The sequence below is a fragment of the Zea mays genome, chromosome 7, assembly GCF_902167145.1.
Source record: "Zea mays cultivar B73 chromosome 7, Zm-B73-REFERENCE-NAM-5.0, whole genome shotgun sequence".
Taxonomy (NCBI): Eukaryota; Viridiplantae; Streptophyta; class Magnoliopsida; order Poales; family Poaceae; genus Zea; species Zea mays.
Window position 1 is genome coordinate 8,999,389 of NC_050102.1, and position 23,206 is coordinate 9,022,594.

General features: G+C 43.1%; 1 protein-coding gene and 1 long non-coding RNA gene across 4 annotated transcripts; one reads left to right on the forward strand and one right to left on the reverse strand.

Annotated features, from left to right (window-relative positions):
- The first annotated feature begins 255 nt into the window (after positions 1-255).
- Positions 256-20,046, forward strand: LOC103631995 (Acyl-CoA N-acyltransferase with RING/FYVE/PHD-type zinc finger protein). 3 transcript variants are annotated; one of them, XM_035960812.1, is made up of 12 exons: positions 256-450; positions 652-3,072; positions 3,227-3,344; positions 3,424-3,518; positions 3,909-4,147; positions 4,449-4,535; positions 5,951-6,050; positions 16,187-16,400; positions 16,534-17,724; positions 18,240-18,339; positions 18,931-19,062; positions 19,602-20,046. In XM_035960812.1, the coding sequence occupies exons 2-9, from the start codon at positions 721-723 to the stop codon at positions 17,691-17,693; spliced, it is 4,365 nt and encodes a 1,454-aa protein (XP_035816705.1). In that variant the 5' UTR covers positions 256-450; positions 652-720; the 3' UTR covers positions 17,694-17,724; positions 18,240-18,339; positions 18,931-19,062; positions 19,602-20,046. The 3 variants fall into 3 exon arrangements, with proteins under 3 accessions (XP_035816705.1, XP_008652077.1, XP_035816706.1); XM_008653855.4 differs by lacking the exon at positions 19,602-20,046 and having other exon boundaries at positions 17,943-18,339; positions 18,931-19,290; XM_035960813.1 differs by lacking the exon at positions 19,602-20,046 and having other exon boundaries at positions 18,252-18,339; positions 18,931-19,290.
- A 908-nt stretch (positions 20,047-20,954) lies between these two features.
- LOC118472900 (uncharacterized) lies at positions 20,955-23,134 on the reverse strand. The gene is made up of 2 exons (XR_004851352.1): positions 22,886-23,134; positions 20,955-21,240 (listed from the first exon to the last, which is right to left on the reverse strand). It is a non-coding gene; the product is annotated as an uncharacterized lncRNA (long non-coding RNA).
- Positions 23,135-23,206: the final 72 nt, after the last annotated feature.

Sequence of the window (23,206 nt, forward strand, 5' to 3'; positions counted from 1 at the left end):
ATCCCTATGTTGGAGAGATGAGAAAGGAAACATTGATCATTATATTTAAGTGAGTAAGAGAAAAAAGAATTATATAGCGATCTGAGTCGTTGGTTTTGAGGGTGTGTTATGTGTGCACAATTGATTTGGTGGATTTAGGGAAGATTATGGGTGTGGGACTAGTGAGTTTTGCAAAATTTAAAACTGATGAGTTATATAGGGGTATAGATATAAGGGTATGGATACTACAAATATCATCTGTCAAATAGCCCCTTACCCGTCTCCCGTTTTAATCCGTAGACCCGCCCCCGGACGACGAACACGAGAAGCAGCAGGCCAAACCAATCCCGTTCCCGTCGGCCTCTAGCAGGTCCTCCCCAAATCCCCCGCGATCCCCGAAACCCTACCCTCCAGCGCCGCAAGCCCGCAACACGACCCTTCCGCCACCTCCGTCGCGCTCCCGCAATCCAGGTGATCCCCGACTCGTCCCACGGCGCGGAATTCCGACCCGGAACGGCCTCCCGGGCGGTCGTTGTCCGCGCCGTCGCGGATTTTGTTTCTTCCGTTTACCTTGGCGTTCTTATCTCGCGTTTTTTTGGGTTAAGGTTTGGATTTATATTGCTTGGGTGCTGAGAAGTGAGTTTCCTTTTTCTATCGTCGCTCTTGATCCAGGGTCGCCCGGCATTGGTTTTGGAGCGGGAGGTTTGAGCTCTTCTAAGAATCGGTTTTGCGAGGCTTTCGATGGGTTCGGACCGTGAAGGCCGCGGCTCGGAGGCCGTGGCGGCGAGTAAGCCGCGGAAGAGGCAACTGGTGATGGAGTCCAGCGATTCCGAGGCCGACGAGTTCTGCATCTCCACGCGGCAGAATGCTAGTGGTGCCGCGTCGTTGGGCAATGCTGGTGTCAGCAGCCAAGGCAGTGGCGATCGGTCGGAGGAGAAACCTGTGACTTCTAGTCCTGAGAAGCTTCCAGGGGTTAAGTCCAGTGATGTAGATGGTTCAGACAAGAAAACGGGAGTTCAGCTGGAGAGCAGTAGTTCGCAGCCTGCTGTCAAGAGGATCAGAGTTGAGACTGTCCATGGTGATGGCAATGGATGCAGTGGAGGCGCATCTAAGTGTGGGACTGGTGGAAAAATGCTGCCTCGGGGGCTCCCAGCATGGCGGTTTGAGAGGCCAGAAGTAAGGGGAGGGCGTGTTCTGGATGACAAAGGTGGGGTGAGTATGAAAGCAAGCAGTGCTTCAAAGATGAAGGAGCAGGTATCAAGTTTGGGTGACAAGAGACAGGCAGAGCTGCAGAAACATGAAAGAAGGACACCATTGAAGACTGATCAGGGCAAAGCAATCGATTCTGGCCAACAGGAGGTTTTAAGGTTGCAAGGGAAAAGGGGTGTTTTAAGGATATTGCCAAAGAATGATAAGGTGACCAGGGATACTGGTGATGGTAAGATTCTGTCAAGGCAAACTGAGGTGGATGAGGAGACTGGTAATGGCAGGATTCCAACAAAGCGAGGTGTTTTAAAGCTCCTGCCGAAGAACAATGGTGCTGTGATGGAGAGTAATGAATGCAAGCTTCTGTCCAAGAAGGTTAAGGTGGATGAGGAAACTGGGGATGACAAGATGCCAATGAAGAAAACTAAGGTGGTTGATAAGGAGACCAGTGATGGCAAGATTCTTGCAATTACAACTAACTTGGATGCAGAGTTTGGTGGCCATAAGTTGCCAATGAAGAACTGTACTGTGGACATGGAAACTGTTGCTGGGAAGTTTCAGCAAAAGAACAGTAAGGCAGATGGAGAAACCAAAGGGAGATATAAAGGATATGAAGAGAAAAGTGGCGCCCCTGCAGAATTTCAGAAGCATGATGCAAATGGTGAGAAGAGAGTTCTGGGAAAGCTACTCTCTCCCGTTGCGCTGAGGAAAAGTGATCCAAGCGTAGTGGGAGTTTCTTTGGGCCAGAGAATGAAACAACAAAATTCAAAGCAACAACTGAAGAACTATTCTCTGAGCTTGAAAGATGATAGCACTAAATCAAGTGAACAGAAGAATCTGAAAAAAAGATTGCTTGAGCATAAAGGGTCATCAGAGAGTTTGTCAAAGAAGGCACAACTGAAAGCTGTTGATCAGCAAGCCACATCTGGCCCTGTGCTCAACAAGCTTGAAAAGAAGCCAAGAGGAGGACCCCTCAACAAACATAAGCAGGATCTCAGGAACAAGATAAAACATGTGCTTTTAGATAATGGGTGGAAAATTGACCTAAGGCAGAGGAAAAACAAAGATTATGAAGACTCAGTCTATGTTTCTCCTACCGGGACTGGCTATTGGTCAATCACTAAGGCTTATGCAGTTTTCCAAGAACAGTTTCAAAATATGGGTCGCTCATCTAAACTTAATAATACTAAACCAGGTGCTTCAGATGCTATATCGAAGGATGATCTAGCATTGCTAAAAAAGAATATAGTAAAGAGAAGGACTAATAAGGAAATTTGTGGTGCTGAAAAGAAACCTGGGGTTAGCAGAAACAGAAGCTCTAAAGATATCCTTGCTAATAGAGATTTTAGAAACAAGCATCAGAACAAGGAGGATAGGGTAAAAATTAAAGATCGGAGATGTGGGCTTCTTGTCCGTGGGAGTACCCATGATACTGAAGATAACATGGATGGCTATATTCCATATGAATGGAAGCGTACATTATGTTCATGGATGATAGATCTGGGGGTTATTTCTGAAGACATGCATGTCAAATACATGAACAGCAATAGAACCAGGGAAATGTTGGCAGGTAAAATTACCAGGGAGGGTATTTTCTGTGGGTGCTGTTCCAAGATTCTCACAATAGCGAAGTTTGAACTTCATGCTGGTTCAAAAGAGAAGAAGCCCTATGCAAACATCTTTCTGGAAGGTGGTAAGGTATCTTTGTTGCAATGCTTACTTGATGCATGGGAGAAGCACACACAAAGTGAAAATAAGGGATTTTACAAGATAGATAAAGGCGACGATGAACATGATGATACTTGTGCTATTTGTGGGGATGGTGGCGATTTGGTGTGCTGTGATCACTGTGCTTCCACTTTTCATTTGGACTGTTTGGGAATTAAGGTATGCATACAGATATATATATGTGCTACAACACTTTTGTTTGTTTCAAATAGGTCTGTTGGGGGTGGGTCGGGGGATGCACCCCTAGATTGTCTATTCTGTCGTTGGATGCATTTATGTTTATTTAATTTATTTATAACAATTGCCTCTGCAGCTTCCCTCTGGCGATTGGTATTGTCGCAGCTGTTTATGTAGGTTCTGTGGTTTTCCCCAAGAAAAGCCATCATCTTCTCCTGAGTTATTACTTTCTTGTTTGCAATGTTCAAGGAAATGTAAGACTTTCTACTCTGTGCATCTTTCTCTCTATGTGCATCTGTACATTTCCTTACACAGTAATTTTGCACTTTGCAGATCACCAAACTTGTTCATCTGGAACCGGGACAGACTCTGGTTGTACCATGCCTGGTACCTCTATTGATTGCTTTTGCAGTCCAGGATGTAGAAAGGTACCGAGTTTTGCTTCAGTATTTTAGAGTTTCTTGGGTAGCAGACTATACCATATATTATTATATTATAATGTTCATCCTGGATGATCATGCTTCTGAGCAGCATGGCTAACTTGAATCATATCATTCAGGGGTTCTATTAAAAGGCATTACCGATAAATCTCCAGCAAAATTGCAGCTGAAGCAACATGCAAAAAGTATTTACCATGTTAATACAATTTGCCTTAGCATTCTATTAGCCCACGAATTTTCACATTTCCTTACACATCTGAGTTAATCATTGTCAATTGTCTTTAGAAATGTATTGTATCTGCTGTTTTTTCCTTGTATATCTATGTTCTTTTTATAAACAGGGACACTAAGGTTCTTCTATTCTTTGAAATAACACAGATTTATAAACGATTAAACAAGCTTCTTGGGATAAAGAATCATATGGAGGCTGGATTTTCATGGAGTCTGGTTCACTGTTTTGCTAATGATCAGGCCATGCCCAATAAAAATAAAGAAAAGTTGGCACAGTGCAACTCCAAGACAGCCCTTGCTTTCACAGTTCTGGATGAGTGCTTTCAGCCACACATTGACGATAGAAGTGGAATTAATATGATTCACAATGTTGCATATAATTGTGGGTAAGTATGCCTTCCATCTCTTGATTCATTGTGGTTATAATTCCATAGAAGATCAAGATAAATGGTTTTCCTGAATTAGCTGCAATTGCAACAGACCAATAAATCTTGGATCTAGGAATTTTGTTTCCTTACCCTTCACTTTTCTTTTAAGTTTACAAGAGCATGTCTAGGAATTTGGAAGTACCTAGGGAGTTAGCTGTAACATCTCTAGAGCTGTTATTTCTGTCTTTGTATTCTTTGGATTCCACTTGATTGTTCATCACGCAAGTTTTCTTGATTTTTTTAAATCTCAATATTGCAGTTCTGATTTCAGTCGTTTAGACTTCAGTGGTTTCTATGCATTTATCCTGGAACGGGGTGATGAAGTAATAGCTGCAGCATCTGTAAGGTACATTTGTATGTTCATATGGTGTTATATTTTGTTATACTAATTTCAGATTCACTCCTTGGTTGCAAGGAATCTCAGTGTTTGTTGGAAACTACTTGTTGTGGACAGGGGCTTAGTAGCAGTGGGCAATGAAACAAATACTGTAACAGGGTTTGACACGAGTTTCTGTAAAACCTTGCAAGTCAGAGTTATTGTTTGATTTGGTTTCTAGTCAAGTTGGTTGGACATTTTTCTAATTGTGTGTTTAAAGCTTCTTAGGACTTCAAATGAAATCCATCTCTGAGAAAATTCTAGCACTATGCCAAGTGTTATGGTCGGTATCCAATATGCCTGGCAGCATAAACGCATCATGGCTAAGTTTCGTTGCTTTTGTAGACTAGTTTTCTAAAATATTGCAGATTGGTTTGTTAAGTTAGAGTCCTACATGGATACATATAGATTGGGTTGTTAAGTTAAGAGTCCTAGATGGATACATGTGAGTTGTATACGGACTATATAACGACCCTTAGATCACGAATAAAGATTCAAGCAGGCAATTATATTGCCAAGCTTCCCCTAAAAGCACGTATTGTTCATCCATGGGTACTGTTCATGCGTGGACAGTACCGCACACCTCCTTGATCCCTGCTTTCCTCCTTCATCCTAACCCTAAGACGATTGCAACTTCCCTCAAAGGCTCACATTCATGATGTTTTCCATGTGGTGTTGGAGAGGCTTCTAAGGTATTCAGTTTTTTTACCTGAGATATTACATGGGCGTGTCATCCCTGGCCCTGAAAAAGTGATTAAAGCTCAACTGAATCGTGGAGTGCGCTAAGTTTTGGTGCATTGGGTAGGCAGGCCAGCTATAAATTCCTCATGGAAATAATTGGAAGAATTTAAGCGAAGATTTTCAGATTTACGGCTTGTGGATGAGCTGTTAGTTGGGGAGGGGGGAAATGTTATGGACTCTTTCTATGGCCGCCAATACCAGAGAAGGCACAACCAGGCAGGACAACCAAACTGAGAAGGAAATAGCAACGGAGGTGGCTAAGATTTGACAATCAGATAAGTTTAGAAACATAGATATCCTCAAACAGCTCGTTTAGGAGTCGGTTTGCTGCTTCCTATTGTGAGTCGGTTTATTGTTTTCTAGTTTGTTTGGATTGGTCAGTTGGTTTTTCAATTGAGTCAGGGGCGCATACCTCGATATAAATGCAGTGCCGTTGCGAGTGGGCAGTTGATCGGCCCGTTAGTGATGGGGGGCCAGGGTTCGGGGGTTTTCTCGGCCGGGACCATGTTTCGGTCTCTTAATATAATACCGGGAGAGCGGTCTTTCCTTCCCCGGTCGAGTTTTTTTTTGTTTTTGTTGTGAATTTATGAATCCTAACATAGTTTCATTTCTAAAATGCTTCATTTTTTCCCTGCATGATTCAGGATTCATGGAACTGATTTAGCAGAAATGCCATTCATAGGCACAAGAGGCATGTATAGGCACCAAGGGATGTGTCGTCGACTACTGAATGGAATTGAATCGGTAATTTACTTGCCCTTCCCAGCTGTGCATTTGTGTGAGTACTAGAGCTTGCAGTCACTTGCTGTCAACTGTAGTTTCTCCTTGTTCATACTTCACATGTCTTGCTTACTATGTCTTTAAAGATATTTCTGCCTTGTTCTGTTTGACTTTACCTTCACATAGGCTGGTGATGTTAACAGATTGGGTAATATACAACTGTACAGTTAATCCTAGTCTGCAGAATTGTCTAACTCATGTGCTGGTATAGTGGTATCAATATGTGAAAGTCGCCTAGAGGGGGGTGAATAGGGCGAAACTGAAATTCTCAAAAATAATCACAACTACAAGCCGGGTTAGCGTTAGAAATATAATCAAGTCCGCAAGAGAGGGCACAAAACAAATCGCAAGCGAATAGTGAAGTGAGACACGCGGATTTGTTTTACCGAGGTTCGGTTCTCTCAAACCTACTCCCCGTTGAGGAGGCCACAAAGGCCGGGTCTCTTTCAACCCTTCCATCTCTCAAACGATCCCTCGGACCGAGTGAGCTTCTTTTCTCAAATCAAAGCCGGGAATAAAACTTCCCCGCAAGGGCCACCACACAATTGGTGCCTCTTGACTTGATTACAATTGAGTGTTGATCACAAGAGCAAGTGAGAAAGAAAAGAAGCAATCCAAGTGTAAGAGCTCAAAAGAACACGACAAATCTCTCTCGCTAATCACTAAAGCCTTTTGTGGAATTGGAGAGGATTTGATCTCTTTGGTGTGTCTAGAATTGAATGCCTAGCTCTTGTAAGTGGTTGAGAAGTGGAAAACTTGGATGCAATGAATGTGGGGGTGGTTGGGGTATTTATAGCCCCAACCACCAAACTTGACCGTTGGTGGAGGCTGTCTGTTCGATGGCGCACCGGACAGTCCGGTGCACACCGGACATGTCCGGTGCCCCCGCCACGTCATCACTGTCGTTGGATTCTGACCGTTGGAGCTCCTGACTTGTGGGCCCGCCTGGATGTCCGGTGCACACCGGACATCTCCTGTTCATTGTAGGGTGCGCCAGTATGGGCGTGCCTGCCTTCTGCGCGCGCTGCGCGCGCTGCGCGCGCATTAAATGCACCGCAGGTAGCCGCTGGCGTCGAAATAGTCGTTGCTCCGAGGATGCACCGGACAGTCCGGTGCACACCGGACATGTCCGGTGAATTATAGTGGAGCGGCTGCTGCGCGTTCCCGAGGCTGGCGAGTTCCGGAGGCCGCGCTTCCTTGGAGCACCGGACACTGTCCGGTGTACACCGGACAGTCCGGTGAATTATAGCGCGCCGGCCTGAGAAATTCCCGAAGGTAGCGAGTTCGAGTTGGAGTCCTCTGGTGCACCGGACACTGTCCGGTGGTGCACCGGACACTGTCCGGTGGTGCACCGGACAGTCCGGTGTACACCGGACAGTTCGGTGCCTCCAGACCAGAGGTGCCTTCGGTTGACTCTTTGCTCCTTTGTTGAATCCAAAACTTGATCTTTTTATCGGCTGAGTGTGAACCTTTTACACCTGTATAATCTATACACTTGAGCAAACTAGTTAGTCCAATTATTTGTGTTGGGCAATTCAACCACCAAAATTAATTAGGCACTAGGTGTAAGCCTAATTCCCTTTCAATCTCCCCATTTTTGGTGATTGATGCCAACACAAACCAAAGCAAATATAGAGGTGCATAACTGAACTAGTTTGCATAATGTAAGTGTAAAGGTTGCTTGGAATTGAGCCAACCTAAATACTTACAAGATATGCATGGATCGTTTCTTTCTTATTTAACATTTTGGACCACGCTTGCACCACATGTTTTGTTTTTGCAAACTCTTTTGTAAATCCTTTTCAAAGTTCTTTTGCAACTAGTCAAAGGCAAATGAATAAGATTTTGAGAAGCATTTTCAAGATTTGAAATTTTCTCCCCCTGTTTCAAATGCTTTTCCTTTGACTAAACAAAACTCCCCCTAAATGAGATCCTCCTCTTAGTGTTCAAGAGGGTTTTGATATATCATTTTTGAATTACTACTTTCTCCCCCTTTTGAACACAATAGGATACTAATTGATAATATTCTTGGAAACACGAAGTTTTTGAAATTGGTGGTGGTGCGGTCCTTTTGCTTTGGGCTCATACTTTCTCCCCCTTTGGCATGAATCGCCAAAAACGGAATCATTAGAGCCCTCGAAGTGCTATCTTCCCCTTTGGTCATAAATAAATGAGTTAAGATTATACCAAAGACGAAGTCCTTTTGCTCTCTCCCCCAAAGATGGAGAGTCTCTTGGAGCGATGGCGAAGGATGAGTTACGGAGTGGAAGCCTTTGTCTTCGCCGAAGACTCCAATCCCCTTTCAATACACCTATGACTTGGTTTGAAATAGACTTGAAAAACACATTAGTCATAGCATATGAAAGAGACATGATCAAAGGTATATAGAAGAGCAATGTGTGCAATTTAACAAAAGAAGTTCCTAGAATCAAGAATATTGAGCTCATGCCTAAGTTTGTTAAAAGATTGTTCATCAAGAGGCTTGGTAAAGATATCGGCTAATTGATCTTTAGTATTAATGTATGAAATCTCGATATCTCCCTTTTGTTGGTGATCCCTAAGAAAATGATACCGAATGGCTATGTGTTTAGTGCGACTATGCTCGACGGGATTATCCGCCATCTTGATTGCACTCTCATTATCACATAGCAAAGGGACTTTGGTTAATTTGTAACCGTAGTCCCGCAGGGTTTGCCTCATCCAAAGCAATTGCGCGCAACAATGGCCTGCGGCAATGTACTCGGCTTCGGCGGTGGAAAGAGCGACCGAATTTTGCTTCTTTGAAGCCCAAGACACCAAGGATCTTCCCAAGAACTGGCAAGTCCCCGATGTGCTCGTTCTATTGATTTTGCACCCCGCCCAATCGGCATCCGAATAACCAATTAAATCAAAAGTTGATCCCCTAGGATACCAAAGCCCAAACTTAGGAGTATAAGCCAAATATCTCAAGATTCGTTTTACGGCCGTAAGGTGAGCTTCCTTAGGGTCGGCTTGGAATCTTGCACACATGCATACGGAAAGCATAATATCCGGTCGAGATGCACATAAATAGAGTAAAGAACCTATCATCGACCGGTATACCTTTTGATCCACGGACTTACCTCCCGTGTCGAGGTCGAGATGCCCATTGGTTCCCATGGGTGTCTTGATGGGCTTGGCATCCTTCATCCCAAACTTGTTTAGAATGTCTTGAGTGTACTTCGTTTGGCTAATGAAGGTGCCATCTTGGAGTTGCTTCACTTGGAATCCTAAGAAATACTTCAACTCCCCCATCATAGACATCTCGAATTTCTGTGTCATAATCCTACTAAACTCTTCACATGTAGACTCGTTAGTAGATCCAAATATAATATCATCAACATAAATTTGGCATACAAACAAGTCATTTTCAAGAGTTTTAGTAAAGAGTGTAGGATCGACCTTTCCGACTTTGAAGCCATTAGCAATAAGAAAATCTCTAAGGCATTCATACCATGCTCTTGGGGCTTGCTTGAGCCCATAAAGCGCCTTAGAGAGCTTATAGACATGGTTAGGATACTTACTGTCTTCAAAGCCGGGAGGTTGCTCAACATAGACCTCTTCCTTGATTGGTCCATTGAGGAAGGCACTTTTCACGTCCATTTGATAAAGCTTAAAGCCATGGTAAGTAGCATAGGCTAATAATATGCGAATTGACTCAAGCCTAGCTACGGGTGCATAGGTTTCACCGAAATCCAAACCTTCGACTTGAGAGTATCCCTTGGCCACAAGTCGAGCTTTGTTCCTTGTCACCACACCATGCTCATCTTGCTTGTTGCGGAAGACCCATTTGGTTCCTACAACATTTTGATTAGGACGTGGAACTAAATGCCATACCTCATTCCTAGTGAAGTTGTTGAGCTCCTCTTGCATTGCCACCACCCAATCCGAATCTTGTAGTGCTTCCTCTACCCTGTGTGGCTCAATAGAGGAAACAAAAGAGTAATGCTCACAAAAATGTGCAACCCGAGATCGAGTGGTTACCCCCTTATGAATGTCGCCGAGAATGGTGTCGACGGGGTGATCTCGTTGGATTGCTTGGTGAACTCTTGGGTGTGGCGGCCTTGGTTCTTGCTCATCCTCCTTTTCTTGATCATTTGCATCTCCCCCTTGATCATTGCCATCATCTTGAGGTGACTCATCTTCTTGATCTTGTCCTTCATCAAATTGAGCTTCATCCTCATTTTGAGTCGGTGGAGATGCTTGCATGGAGGAGGATGGTTGATCTTGTGCATGTGGAGGCTCTTCGGATTCCTTAGGACACACATCCCCAATGGACATGTTCCTTAGCGCTATGCATGGAGCCTGTTCTTCACCTATCTCATCAAGATCAACTTGCTCTACTTGAGAGCCGTTAGTCTCATCAAACACAACGTCACAAGAAACTTCAACAAGTCCTGAGGACTTGTTAAAGACTCTATATGCCCTTGTGTTTGAGTCATATCCTAGTAAAAAACCTTCTACAGTTTTAGGAGCAAATTTAGATTTTCTACCTCTCTTAACAAGAATAAAGCATTTGCTACCAAAAACTCTAAAATATGAAATATTTGGCTTTTTACTGGTTAGGAGTTCATAGGATGTCTTCTTGAGGATTCGGTGTAGATACAACCGGTTGATGGCGTAGCAAGCGGTGTTGACCGCCTCGGCCCAAAACCGATCCGAAGTCTTGTACTCATCAAACATGGTTCTTGCCATGTCCAATAGAGTTCGATTCTTCCTCTCCACTACACCATTTTGTTGTGGCGTATAGGGAGAGGAGAACTCATGCTTGATGCCCTCCTCCTTAAGGAAGCCTTCAATTTGAGAGTTTTTGAACTCCGTCCCATTGTCGCTTCTAATTTTCTTGATCCTTAAGCCGAACTCATTTTGAGCCCGTCTCAAGAATCCTTTTAAGGTCTCTTGGGTTTGAGATTTTTCCTGCAAAAAGAATACCCAAGTGAAGCGAGAATAATCATCCACTATTACAAGACAATACTTACTCCCGCCGATGCTTATGTAAGCAATCGGGCCGAATAGATCCATGTGGAGTAGCTCAAGCGGCCTGTCGGTCGTCATGATGTTCTTGTGTGGATGTTGGGTTCCAACTTGCTTCCCGGCTTGGCATGCGCTACAAATCCTGTCTTTCTCAAAATGAACATTGGTTAGTCCTAAAATGTGTTCCCCCTTTAGAAGCTTATGAAGATTCTTCATTCCAACATGGGCTAGTCGGCGGTGCCAAAGCCAGCCCAGGTTAGTCTTAGCAACCAAGCAAGTGTCGAGTTCAGCTCTATCAAAATCTACCAAGTATAGCTGACCCTCTAACACTCCCTTAAATGCTATTGAATCATCACTTCTTCTAAAGACAGTAACACCTACATCAGTAAATAGACAGTTGTAGCCCATTTGACATAATTGGGATACGGAAAGCAAATTGTAATCTAATGAATCAACAAGAAAAACATTGGAAATGGAATGGTCAGGTGAAATAGCAATTTTACCCAAACCTTTGACCAAACCTTGATTTCCATCCCCGAATGTGATCGGTCTTTGGGGATCTTGGTTTTTCTCATATGAGGAGATCATCTTCTTCTCCCCTGTCATGTGGTTTGTGCACCCGCTGTCGAGTATCCAACTTGAGCCCCCGGATGCATAAACCTACAAAACAATTTTAGTTCTTGACTTTAGGTACCCAAACGGTTTTGGGTCCTTTGGCATTAGACACAAGAACTTTGGGTACCCAAACACAAGTCTTAGAGCCCTTGTGTTTGCCCCCAACAAACTTGGCAACTACCTTGCCGGATTTGTTAGTAAGCACATATGAAGCATCAAAAGTTTTAAATGAAATAGCATGATCATTTGATGCATTAGGAGTTTTCTTCTTAGGCAACTTAGCACGGGTTGGTTGCCTAGAGCTAGATGTCTCACCCTTATACATAAAAGCATGATTAGGACCAGAGTGGGACTTTCTAGAGTGAATTCTCCTAATTTTGCTCTCGGGATAACCGGCAGGGTACAAAATGTAACCCTCGTTATCCTGAGGCATGGGAGCCTTGCCCTTAACAAAATTAGACAAATTTTTAGGAGGGGCATTAAGTTTGACATTGTCTCCCCTTTGGAAGCCAATGCCATCCTTGATGCCCGGGCGTCTCCCATTATAGAGCATACTTCTAGCAAATTTAAACTTTTCATTTTCCAAGTTATGCTCGGCAATTTTAGCATCTAGTTTTGCTATATGATCATTTTGTTGTTTAATTAAAGACATGTGATCATAAATAGCATTAACATCAATATCTCTACATCTAGTACAAATAGAAACATGCTCAACATTAGATGTAGAGAGTTTGCAAGATTTTAGTTCAACAACCTTAGCATGCAACAAATCATTTTTAGTTCTAAGGTCGGAAATAGTAGCTTTGCAAACATCAAAATCTTTAGCCTTAGCAATCAAATTATCATTTTCTACTCTAAGGCTAGCAAGAGAATCATTCAATTCCTTAATCTTAGTAAGCAAATCATCATTATCATTTCTAAGATCGGGAATTGAATCAATACAAACATGAGAATCAACCTTAGCACTTAATCTAGCATTTTCATTTCTAAGGTTGTTAATGGTCTCATGGCAAGTGCTTAGCTCACTAGACAATTTTTCACATTTTTCTACCTCTAGAGCATAAGCATTTTTAACCTTAACATGCTTTTTATTTTCCTTGATTAGGAAGTCCTCTTGGGAGTCCAAGAGGTCATCCTTTTCATGGATGACACTAATTAGCTCATTTAGTTTTTCCTTTTGTTCCATGTTAAGGTTGGCAAAAAGAACGCGCAAGTTATCCTCCTCATTGCTAGCATCATCCTCATCACTAGAGGTTTCATATCTAGTGGAGGATCTTGATTTTACCTTCTTCCTTTTGCCGTCCTTTGCCATGAGGCACTTGTGGCCGACGTTTGGGAAGAGGAGTCCCTTGGTGACGGCGATGTTGGCGGCGTCCTCGTCGGATGAGGAGTCGGTGGAGCTCTCGTCGGAGTCCCACTCCCGGCAAACATGGGCATCGCCGCCCTTCTTCTTGTAGTACTTCTTCTTTTCTCTCCTCTTTCCCTTCTTGTCGTCGCCCCTGTCACTGTCACTAGATATAGGACATTTTGCAATGAAATGACCGGGCTTACCACATTTGTAGCACACTTTCTTGGAGCGGGGTTTGTAGTCCTTCCCCCTCCGTTGCTTGAGGATTTGGCGAAAGCTTTTAATGATTAAAGTCATCTCCTCATTGTCGAGCTTGGAGGCGTCAATTGGTTGTCTACTTGGTGTAGACTCCTCCTTCTTTTCCTCCGTCGCCTTGAAGGCCACCGGTTGCGCCTCGGACGTGGAGGGTTCGTCAAGCTCGTTAATCTTCTTGGAGCCCTTGATCATACATTCAAAGCTCACAAAATTCCCGATAACTTCCTCGGGGGTCATTTGAGTATATCTAGGATTACTACGAATTAATTGAACTTGAGTGGGGTTAAGAAAAATGAGTGATCTAAGAATAACCTTAACCACCTCGTGGTCATCCTATTTCTTGCTCCCGAGGTTGCGCACTTGGTTCACCAAAGTCTTGAGCCGGTTGTACATGTCTTGTGGCTCTTCCCCTTGGCGAAGTCGAAAGCGACCGAGCTCCCCCTCGATCGTTTCCCGCTTGGTGATCTTTGTTAGTTCATCACCCTCGTGCGCGGTCTTGAGGAGGTCCCAAATTTCCTTTGCATTCTTCAACCCTTGCACCTTGTTGTATTCCTCTCTATTTAGAGAGGCCAAGAGTATGGTTGTGGCTTGGGAGTTGAAGTGCTCGATTTGGGCCACTTCGTCCTCATCATAATCCTCATCCCCTACGGATGATACCTGTGCTCCAAACTCAACAACATTCCATATACTTTTGTGGAGTGAGGTTAGATGAAATTTCATTAAATCACTCCACCTAGCATAATCTTCACCGTCAAAGGTTGGCGGTTTGACTAATGGAACGGAAAGTAATGGAGTATGTCTAGATGTACGAGGATAGTGTAAGGGGATCTTACTAAACTTCTTACGCTCTTGGCGTTTAGAAGTTACGGAGGGCGCATCGGAGCCGGAGGTCGATGTTGATGAAGTGTCGGTCTCGTAGTAGACCACTTTCCTCATCCTCTTGTGCTTGTCCCCACTCCGATGTGGCTTGTGAGAGGAAGATCTCTCCTTCTTCTCTTTGTGGTGAGAAGAAGATTTCTTCTCCTTCCCTTTGTTGGAGGAGCTCTTCTTCTTCTCCTTCCTCTTGGTGCGGGACTCTTCCGATGAAGTGCTCCCGTGGCTTGTAGTGGGCTTTTCGCCGGTCCCCATCTCCTTCTTGGCGTGATCTCCCGACATCACTTCGAGCGGTTAGGCTCTAATGAAGCGCCGGGCTCCGATACCAATTGAAAGTCGCCTAGAGGGGGGGTGAATAGGGCGAAACTGAAATTCTCAAAAATAATCACAACTACAAGCCGGGTTAGCGTTAGAAATATAATCAAGTCCGCAAGAGAGGGCACAAAACAAATCGCAAGCGAATAGTGAAGTGAGACACGCGGATTTGTTTTACCGAGGTTCGGTTTTCTCAAACCTACTCCCCGTTGAGGAGGCCACAAAGGCCGGGTCTCTTTCAACCCTTCCCTCTCTCAAACGATCCCTCGGACCGAGTGAGCTTCTCTTCTCAAATCAAAGCCGGGAATAAAACTTCCCCGCAAGGGCCACCACACAATTGGTGCCTCTTGCCTTGATTACAATTGAGTGTTGATCACAAGAGCAAGTGAGAAAGAAAAGAAGCAATCCAAGTGCAAGAGCTCAAAAGAACACAGCAAATCTCTCTCGCTAATCACTAAAGCCTTTTGTGGAATTGGAGAGGATTTGATCTCTTTGGTGTGTCTAGAATTGAATGCCTAGCTCTTGTAAGTGGTTGAGAAGTGGAAAACTTGGATGCAATGAATGTGGGGGTGGTTGGGGTATTTATAGCCCCAACCACCAAACTTGACCGTTGGTGGAGGCTGTCTGTTCGATGGCGCACCGGACAGTCCGGTGCACACCGGACATGTCCGGTGCCCCCGCCACGTCATCAGTGCCGTTGGATTCTGACCGTTGGAGCTCCTGACTTGTGGGCCCGCCTGGATGTCCGGTGCACACCGGACATCTCTTGTTCATTGTCCGGTGCGCCAGTATGGGCGTGCCTGCCTTCTGCGCGCGCTGCGCGCGCATTAAATGCACCGCAGGTAGCCGTTGGCGCCGAAATAGCCGTTGCTCCGAGGATGCACCGGACAGTCTGGTGCACACCGGACATGTCCGGTGAATTATAGTGGAGCGGCTGCTGCGCGTTCCCGAGGCTGGCGAGTTCCGGAGGCCGCGCTTCCTTGGAGCACCGGACAGTCCGGTGAATTATAGCGCGCCGGCCTGAGAAATTCCCGAAGGTAGCGAGTTCGAGTTGGAGTCCTCTGGTGCACCGGACACTGTCCGGTGTACACCGGACAGTCCGGTGCCTCCAGACCAGAGGTGCCTTCGGTTGACTCTTTGCTCTTTTGTTGAATCCAAAACTTGATCTTTTTATCGGCTGAGTGTGAACCTTTTACACCTGTATAATCTATACACTTGAGCAAACTAGTTAGTCCAATTATTTGTGTTGGGCAATTCAACCACCAAAATTAATTAGGGACTAGGTGTAAGCCTAATTCCCTTTCAATATGTCTCTTAGCCTTTCTTCAAATGATTTGAGTATGATTGCAGAATTGACGCATACTCATTAGCAGATAATTATGTGAAACATGTGTTACCTTGTAGTTGAACATCTGGTTTTGTTTGCTATAACACAACATATTGCAATGTCCAAACTGTGTATATGTGATTTGTGAAATGGTATCGATTCTATTGTATGCTTTGCGATGCTAATGAGATTTTGTATGTAGCCTGCGGCAGTTTTCTACTTTCATTTTTTATTTTGTTGATGTTAAGATTCAGAAGAGCAGACTATGAACCAACTTGTAATCGGACCAATTTTTTTGTTTGTGTGTACACCCATGTTTGCATTCCTGTTTTCAGAATTTCTGACATGTTTTTGGGTTAATTTATTATTTTGTAGGCCCTCGGTTCCCTCAGTGTTCAGAAACTAGTAGTATCTGCTGTGACTGAAATGGAGAATACTTGGACAACTGGTTTTGGTTTTAAGCCTGTTGCACCTTCCAAGAAACAAAGAATGAAGTCGTTAAATCTCTTGATTATGAATGGGACCGGTCTACTAGAGAAGAGGTTGCTGCCAACACAAACAGTTGATGGACAGATCACTACCAAGACAGGTCTAAATACTAAACTGTTCCAACAAAAGTTTTCTCTGTTCAGATATTGTGATGCTGTAGGTCTTTTCCTCTTCCTTTTTGATCTGGTAATGCTGTAGTCCCATATCTCAGCAATTCTTATTTGTTAATGCAGCTAATGCTGTTGGATCTGATAAGATGGATGCTAAAATGCTTGGTGAAGCAAGTGGATCTGTGACACCCATTCATGTTTCTAGTGAACCCGATGCCTCTGACAATCGTGAAATTAATCGCCATGAGAGTCCTCATCCTTTAGGAAACTCTGCAGGCTTGACATTGGACCAGTCTCCTGCTGCAGACGAAAATGAAGCGAAAATAACTACAGAAAGGACACCCCCAGTATCCATAGGTGATGCTAAGACAGTCAAGGTGCATACACTTCCTGGAGCTACTTGTGGAGTTAACTTGCAGTGCATGGTTGAAGCAGAGAACATTCAACAAGAGAAATACAAAGAAACCAATGGGAGATTGATTGCTGAAAATACTATTTCAGAGCAGAAGTGTGAAGATAGATCTAATTCCAGTCGTTCAAATTCATGTGCTACTCCGGTGACTGTGGATCAATGTTCTCATTTATCTAATGAGATTGGGAAAGGTGACAACTGTTTATCTAGTGAAGTTTCTGTTGGAGCTGCTCCCATAACAGGCAAAACTGAATCTAGTTTGACATCTGTTCATTGCGCTAACCAAGAGGATGAGAAAGCTTACGCAGCCCCTGTGGACACTAAAATACCTTTAGTCATTATGGATGAAAAGCCTGATAAGCATGAGTTTAAAACTATGGTTGTAGGGTGTAGTCAAGGCTCAATGGAACCTAAAAGTTTGGAAAATAGAACTAGTATTGTAAATGGAACCTCAATGGACGCCTATAGAGATAAAATACCTAATGAAGATCACAGTGCTTCTGCAGTTGACACTGGAGTATCTGTGAAGCTATATGCTCAGCAAATGGAGACGATTGAGGAAAAAACTGGCTCAGTTTTACCAGATTCGGAACACTCTTCTAGTTGCAAAGATGTGTTGGTGACCTTGACTGAGTCAAAGCCACTTAAAAATGACATTCTTGAAATGGATGATGCAGTTATTAAGGTAGGAATGACTGGTCAGAGTTTCAATGAAGCAGGAATAACAGCTCCTGCGCTCAACATTTCAGATCCTGTTGGTGAAAATGTGGTTAAGCCTACTCAAACTTGTGGGGAGGGTCAACTTCGTGGAGAGGATGTCATATACAGTAATAACGTCATGGAAGATGACCTAACTTCTAGAGCATGCTGATGTATGATCATTGTATTTTCTGCTAGAAAAGGTATTGTTCTAGAGATTACAATATATTTATCATTCAGCTTATAAGTTTAAGGAATTGTTCCTTACATTTGTGCTTTCCATCATCACTGAGAAAGTGATAATACTTTCGGGTACATGTGTCGTGGTACTTAAAAATGATTCAGTTGTGGCAGCAACTTGTTAACACATGCTTCTGATGTAGTTATATAACTCTGTGTTTCTGTCTATGAATTGCTGTAGTTCTAGTCAAGCTTCATCTGAAATCAGGCGGTGAGTCATGAAAATGTCAGTTCACAGTTATGATGAAGTCACCAAATCGGACAATCCTGTCACGGTTTCTAAATCTCAGCTTTATATAAAAAAACTGGAAAAAAGTTTCAGCAATATTTTGAGCAGGCGCATGTGCTTGATTTGAGCAACTTTTCACATGAATTTATAGGTGCCAGGGCCATACACAGATCTGCATCTTTTCTAGTTGCTTCTATTTCTAGGTGGTGTTCTTTAACCGGTGTAGCTATTGACTCCCGTGTTTGATAGGAACTATTTTAGTGGACATCAAGAATAGCTGGTAGTGGGCACTCATTGGTATAAAGGAGAGATCGTTGGGCTGGCGACTGGCATGGATGGATTTTTACTGGTAAGAAAATTCCTTGATCACAAACATGCTCGTTCATGTTATGAATCTTATGTATGCTTTTGAAGCCATGAAAATCATTAATCGCATGTAGCACGCACACATTCCAAATCTCAGTCCATCTATTATAAGCTGTGGTTCAGATGTCCATGAGCTTGAGCCATCCTTTTAAAGACCAAAGAAATAATGTGTGAGCAAAGTTTGTGACAACTGCTGCTCCTCAGATGCAGTGAGTTGCAAACTTGTTGGAACTTGGTCCCGGTTGACACTAGTGATCTCCTTAGGCGTTACAACTTACGAGTCCGCTTTACTAATGCTTATTCTAGTTTCCATTCGTCCTTGTCATGGTAAAGAACATCTTAAGCTCCAGGAAGTGGCGTGACTTGTCCATCATGGTCCTTTCTTTCTTTAGATCACTCTGTGCTAGCTGACGAGCAACTGTTGAATAACAATTGCTAGTTGTTACTTTAGCTGGGAAACAAAATTAGGTCGATGCAGCTGGCTGTTTAAATCTCCTAATTTCATGTAACATTCAATTGGTTGTTCCTCACGATCTTTTAGCCTAAAAGATCTTGTTTTAAATTGTATTGACAGTGTGCGAGGCACTTCTGGGAGCGCGGGGACCGTCCGCGGGAAGGCATGACACAGTTGGCTCTTAAGCTTTCCTGACTTTTGGTTCTTCTACATTGAGGCTGTTGACCATGGAGCCTTTTTTTAGTAGTAGAAGTAAGCAAATTGAACCATGGAAGTTCTATACGACCCACAATCCGGGTCAACATTTTGTTGTAGATATACATGTCTGGTAGTTTTCTGTTGTCCTCCTGGTCGACCCGAACTCCTTATTAAGAGCTGGTACTTGGTACCCATGGTATGCATGTGAAATTCTGTTCCTTGTACAGAGAGTAGAAAAGAAAATGAAAGCCGTGCCAGCGGTTATAAGCCGTCGCTTGTTTATCCGTGTAGCAATATGGAACTCCTTTCGTGGTTGCTGCCCTGCAACCGCTGTTGTTCGGCCTGGGCTTGTTCGGTTAGAAAGGGTTTGAACTGGATTGAAGGAGATTAAATTCTTTTCTAGTCAAATTTTAAAATTGAATAGAAAGAGATTTAATCCCTGTGCTAAATTCCTTTCTAGTCAAATTTTAAAATTGAATAGAAAGGGATTTAATCCCTGTGCAACGATGGCTTTACTAGTAGCAATGAGCGGCCTGTCTGTTTGATGGAAATGAAAAATGCTAAAATCGCCTCTGCGTGCTGAATCTGTGCAGCGTGACTCGTGCGAAGGACACTGCAGAGGATCAGCCGAAGGGATGATGGGTGTATCTGTAGAATGTCTGTATCTGAATGGAGTCGATGCGCCCTTGTCGCCACATTTCGACCTTTCAAGCAGTCTGATCCGGCAGTGTAAAGATTTGCCTTCAATATCTTCCACTTTGTGCACCTTCGGCTCGCTTACATGTTCCAAAGCTTTTCAAAGAGCAATAGTTTTTCTTTACCTCTCATTAGCATGCTTGACCTAGAAGATCATCTAAGCATTGATTTTGTCATTTTAGACCTCCAACTAGAAACCTTCTCCCCAACAATCTCCAAATTCATGGGGTGCCAATTTATCTTTTTACTTGATGGATTAATTTTTTTGTGGTCTAGTATTCTTTGTAAAAAAATTCCCATCGCCCATTTTACGTTACGAAGGTAAAAAAAAAATTACTTGCATTCATATCTCCAACTACCACGGAATCTCAGATACACCTCATGACGAAATTGTTCTATTCCCTATCAAACTCTTTATTTTTTATGCTTCTATGGGCTCCTTTGGATTGTGGTTTTTTTTCGTTTCCTGCGTTTTCCTGCGAAAATGAACTGATTTTTGTAAAATTCCTATATCATTCCTCTGAAATTTCTGCATTCCTAAGGGACCCTATATTTTTTTTTTCAAACCCCCTGATAAGACACAAAAAGTTACTCCCTCCGTCCAAGTTTAACTGGCGTTTTAGCTTTTCTCAGACATAATACCAGCCAAGAGAATAGACGCATGTACCCCTGTGATCTAGCGTGAAGTATTAATTGCAATTACTGCTGAGTACACGAAACGGTTCACAACCTCCAGCCCCTCCACGGTGGATGAGAGGAGGCCAAGAGTCCGTTGGTGTGGGAACGAAGCGAACGGGTGTGTGAAACGAGGAGATAACTATGGTGGCATCGAGGTGTAGACCACGAACGACACATAATTCTGGACAAATAAAATGAGCTAAAACGCCAATTAAACTTGGACGGAGGGAGTACCTAATTTTAAAATCACTGTTACTTTTTTATTTTGTATCCACTACTCAGAACAGTTACATGAATATACTCATTCATATTTTCCCTTCTTAGAGCTAGTTTGGAAACCATATTTTCTCATGGTATTTTTATTTTCCCAAGAGAAATTAGTTATTTTCCTTTGAGAAAATAGAAATCCCTTGACAAAATGGTGTTCCCAAACTAGCCCTTAATATTTTGAGACTAAGTAAATTTAAATTCTCAAATCATTCTCTCAAAAAATTGAATGATAGGCTAGTGTAACACCTCGGGATCCACAAACACCCGGAATGCCACTGAACTACACTTCTGACACCCGTATATAAAATTTCAGCAGCATCTCGTTTGCAAAATTGCATAAATGAGGGGACAACAGTGTATAAACATATATCATGACAAAAAACATACTAAGTATTATTAATAGGCTAGCAAAGGGAAGTTAAACATACGACATGAACTGAATTAACCAGTGCGTACGACTAGTTAAAAAAACAAACATCCTTTGACAACAAGTTTCTAATTAAATCATGGCTGCGCCTGGGCAGCGTTATTATGAGAGTGAAAGTGGACGTGCTGCTACTCCCCTCATTCCCAACATGTATCAAGTACCTGCATTGAGTAATGCAAGAGTGAGATGACACATCTCAACAAGTAAAATAATAACAAACTGTTTAACCACATAAGAACATTGTTTTACCACAACTTAATTTCACAACCTTCTTATTACGAAGGTGCAGAATGAATACAATGTACAACACGCCTAGTTACCACACCTCGCAGGTAGAAACCACAATAGTAACATAGTAATGTCACACTTCATATATACATCATGAGTGCAAATGTCTGCAAATGCAAGGATGACTTCTGCCTTCATACCTCTAAGGATATGAAGCCGCATCGTACCCCTACTCGGGCAACGTACGATGCTAAAAGTGTACCGGTACGGTCGGACCATAAGATCACGACATAACTTCAACATGCAAGATGGATGATGCGATGTGCATGACATGCCTACAACACTTCATATAATGTGATTTAAAAAGATACTTCAACTTCATCCAAGATGGGAATCAACCACATATATCATTCCCAAATCATGATCATCCGCAATATTAGACAATTGAGAATTAATACTTTCGAACAAATAAACTTCATCATAGAATTCAATGATTAACACATTTAATACTTATGCATACTCAATGACAAGGCATAGGATGCAAACCAAACGGTAGCAACCACCACTGTATTTACTTGCCTTCACCGGAAATTTGGAATGGTACTAAGTACGATCCGGAAGTCCACCACCTGTTTTTGACACACACCTTACTGTACAAATCAACATAACAAACGCTAATAAACAACGCCGCACCTACGCACAATTCCAACCCATCGCGAGCGACAACTCTCCCCATCACCACCAAACTGCAGCGGCGCTGCTTGATAGTTTCATAACTTTAAAATTATAACATCAGTCATATCAATCAAAAACTCCAGAAACATTTACATAAAATTCCCTACAAGTTTTATATTCAAATGATAATTAAATTCCAACCCCTAATTAGCCCAAAACAGTCCATAAGATAAACCCTGCAATCTGTTTTTGGACAACAGCATACCCGGATTCAAACAGCGATATCCCCTAAAATATAACTCCGAATCGAGCGCATAAGTACTCGTTGGAAAGGTATGACAAATCTCTACATGATTATCATACTTATTATCACTAATTACCCACGAAAAATCCCCAGAAACTGCTAATACTACTGCTATTCGCCCACCTGCAAATCTGTTTTTTTTGGACAGCAACATACCCGGATTCAAACAGCGATATCTCCTAAAATATAACTCCGAATTGAGCGCATAAGTACTCGTTGGAAAGGTATGACAAAGCTCTACATGATTATCACTAATTACCCATGAAAAATCCCTAGAAACTGCTAATACTACTGCTGTTCGCCCACCTGCAAATCTGTTTTTTTGGACAGCAACATACCCGGATTCAAACAACGGTATCTACTAAAATATAACTCCGAATTGAGCGCATAAGTACTCGTTGGAAAGGTATGACAAAACTCTACATGATTCTCTCACTGATTCTAACTAATTACCCACGAAAAATTCCCAGAATCTGCTAGAACTACTGCTGTTCGCCCACCCACAAAATTTCTGGACAACACCTCTACCAATTCGCATACGTAAACATCTAATCGATTGAATTGCAGCACAAATAAACAAGAGTTAATCACAAAATCACCTTGACTTCTCCCCCTTTCCTCCCTCCTTCTTCCTTCCACCAAATTCCAATTGGAGATTTGCACCCACGCGACGTAGATCAAGCGGGAGGGCTGCACCTAGGAGAGGAGGAGATGGGGGGGGGGGCAGCTAGGGTTTGTGGGATGGTGGCTGCAAGAGTTTGAGGGAGGAGGAGATGAGAGAGGGGGGGGGGGGCGGCTGCACAAAGGCTAGAGAGGGGGGGGGGCTGCACAAGGGGAGGGGATAAGAGGGAGGGCGGCTAGGGTTAGGGGGGCTAGTGGGCCGGATCGAGTTTCACGGCCCAACTCGCTCACACCACAGC

Excerpts from the sequence above, each read along its gene's own strand:
- LOC103631995 (XM_035960812.1), top strand. The coding sequence starts at position 721 with ATGGGTTCGGACCGTGAAGGCCGCGGCTCGGAGGCCGTGGCGGCGAGT. Across the intron at positions 3,519-3,908 it reads GCAGTCCAGGATGTAGAAAG|ATTTATAAACGATTAAACAA; the intron begins GTACCGAGTTTT and ends GAAATAACACAG. Across the intron at positions 16,401-16,533 it reads ACAGATCACTACCAAGACAG|CTAATGCTGTTGGATCTGAT; the intron begins GTCTAAATACTA and ends TTGTTAATGCAG.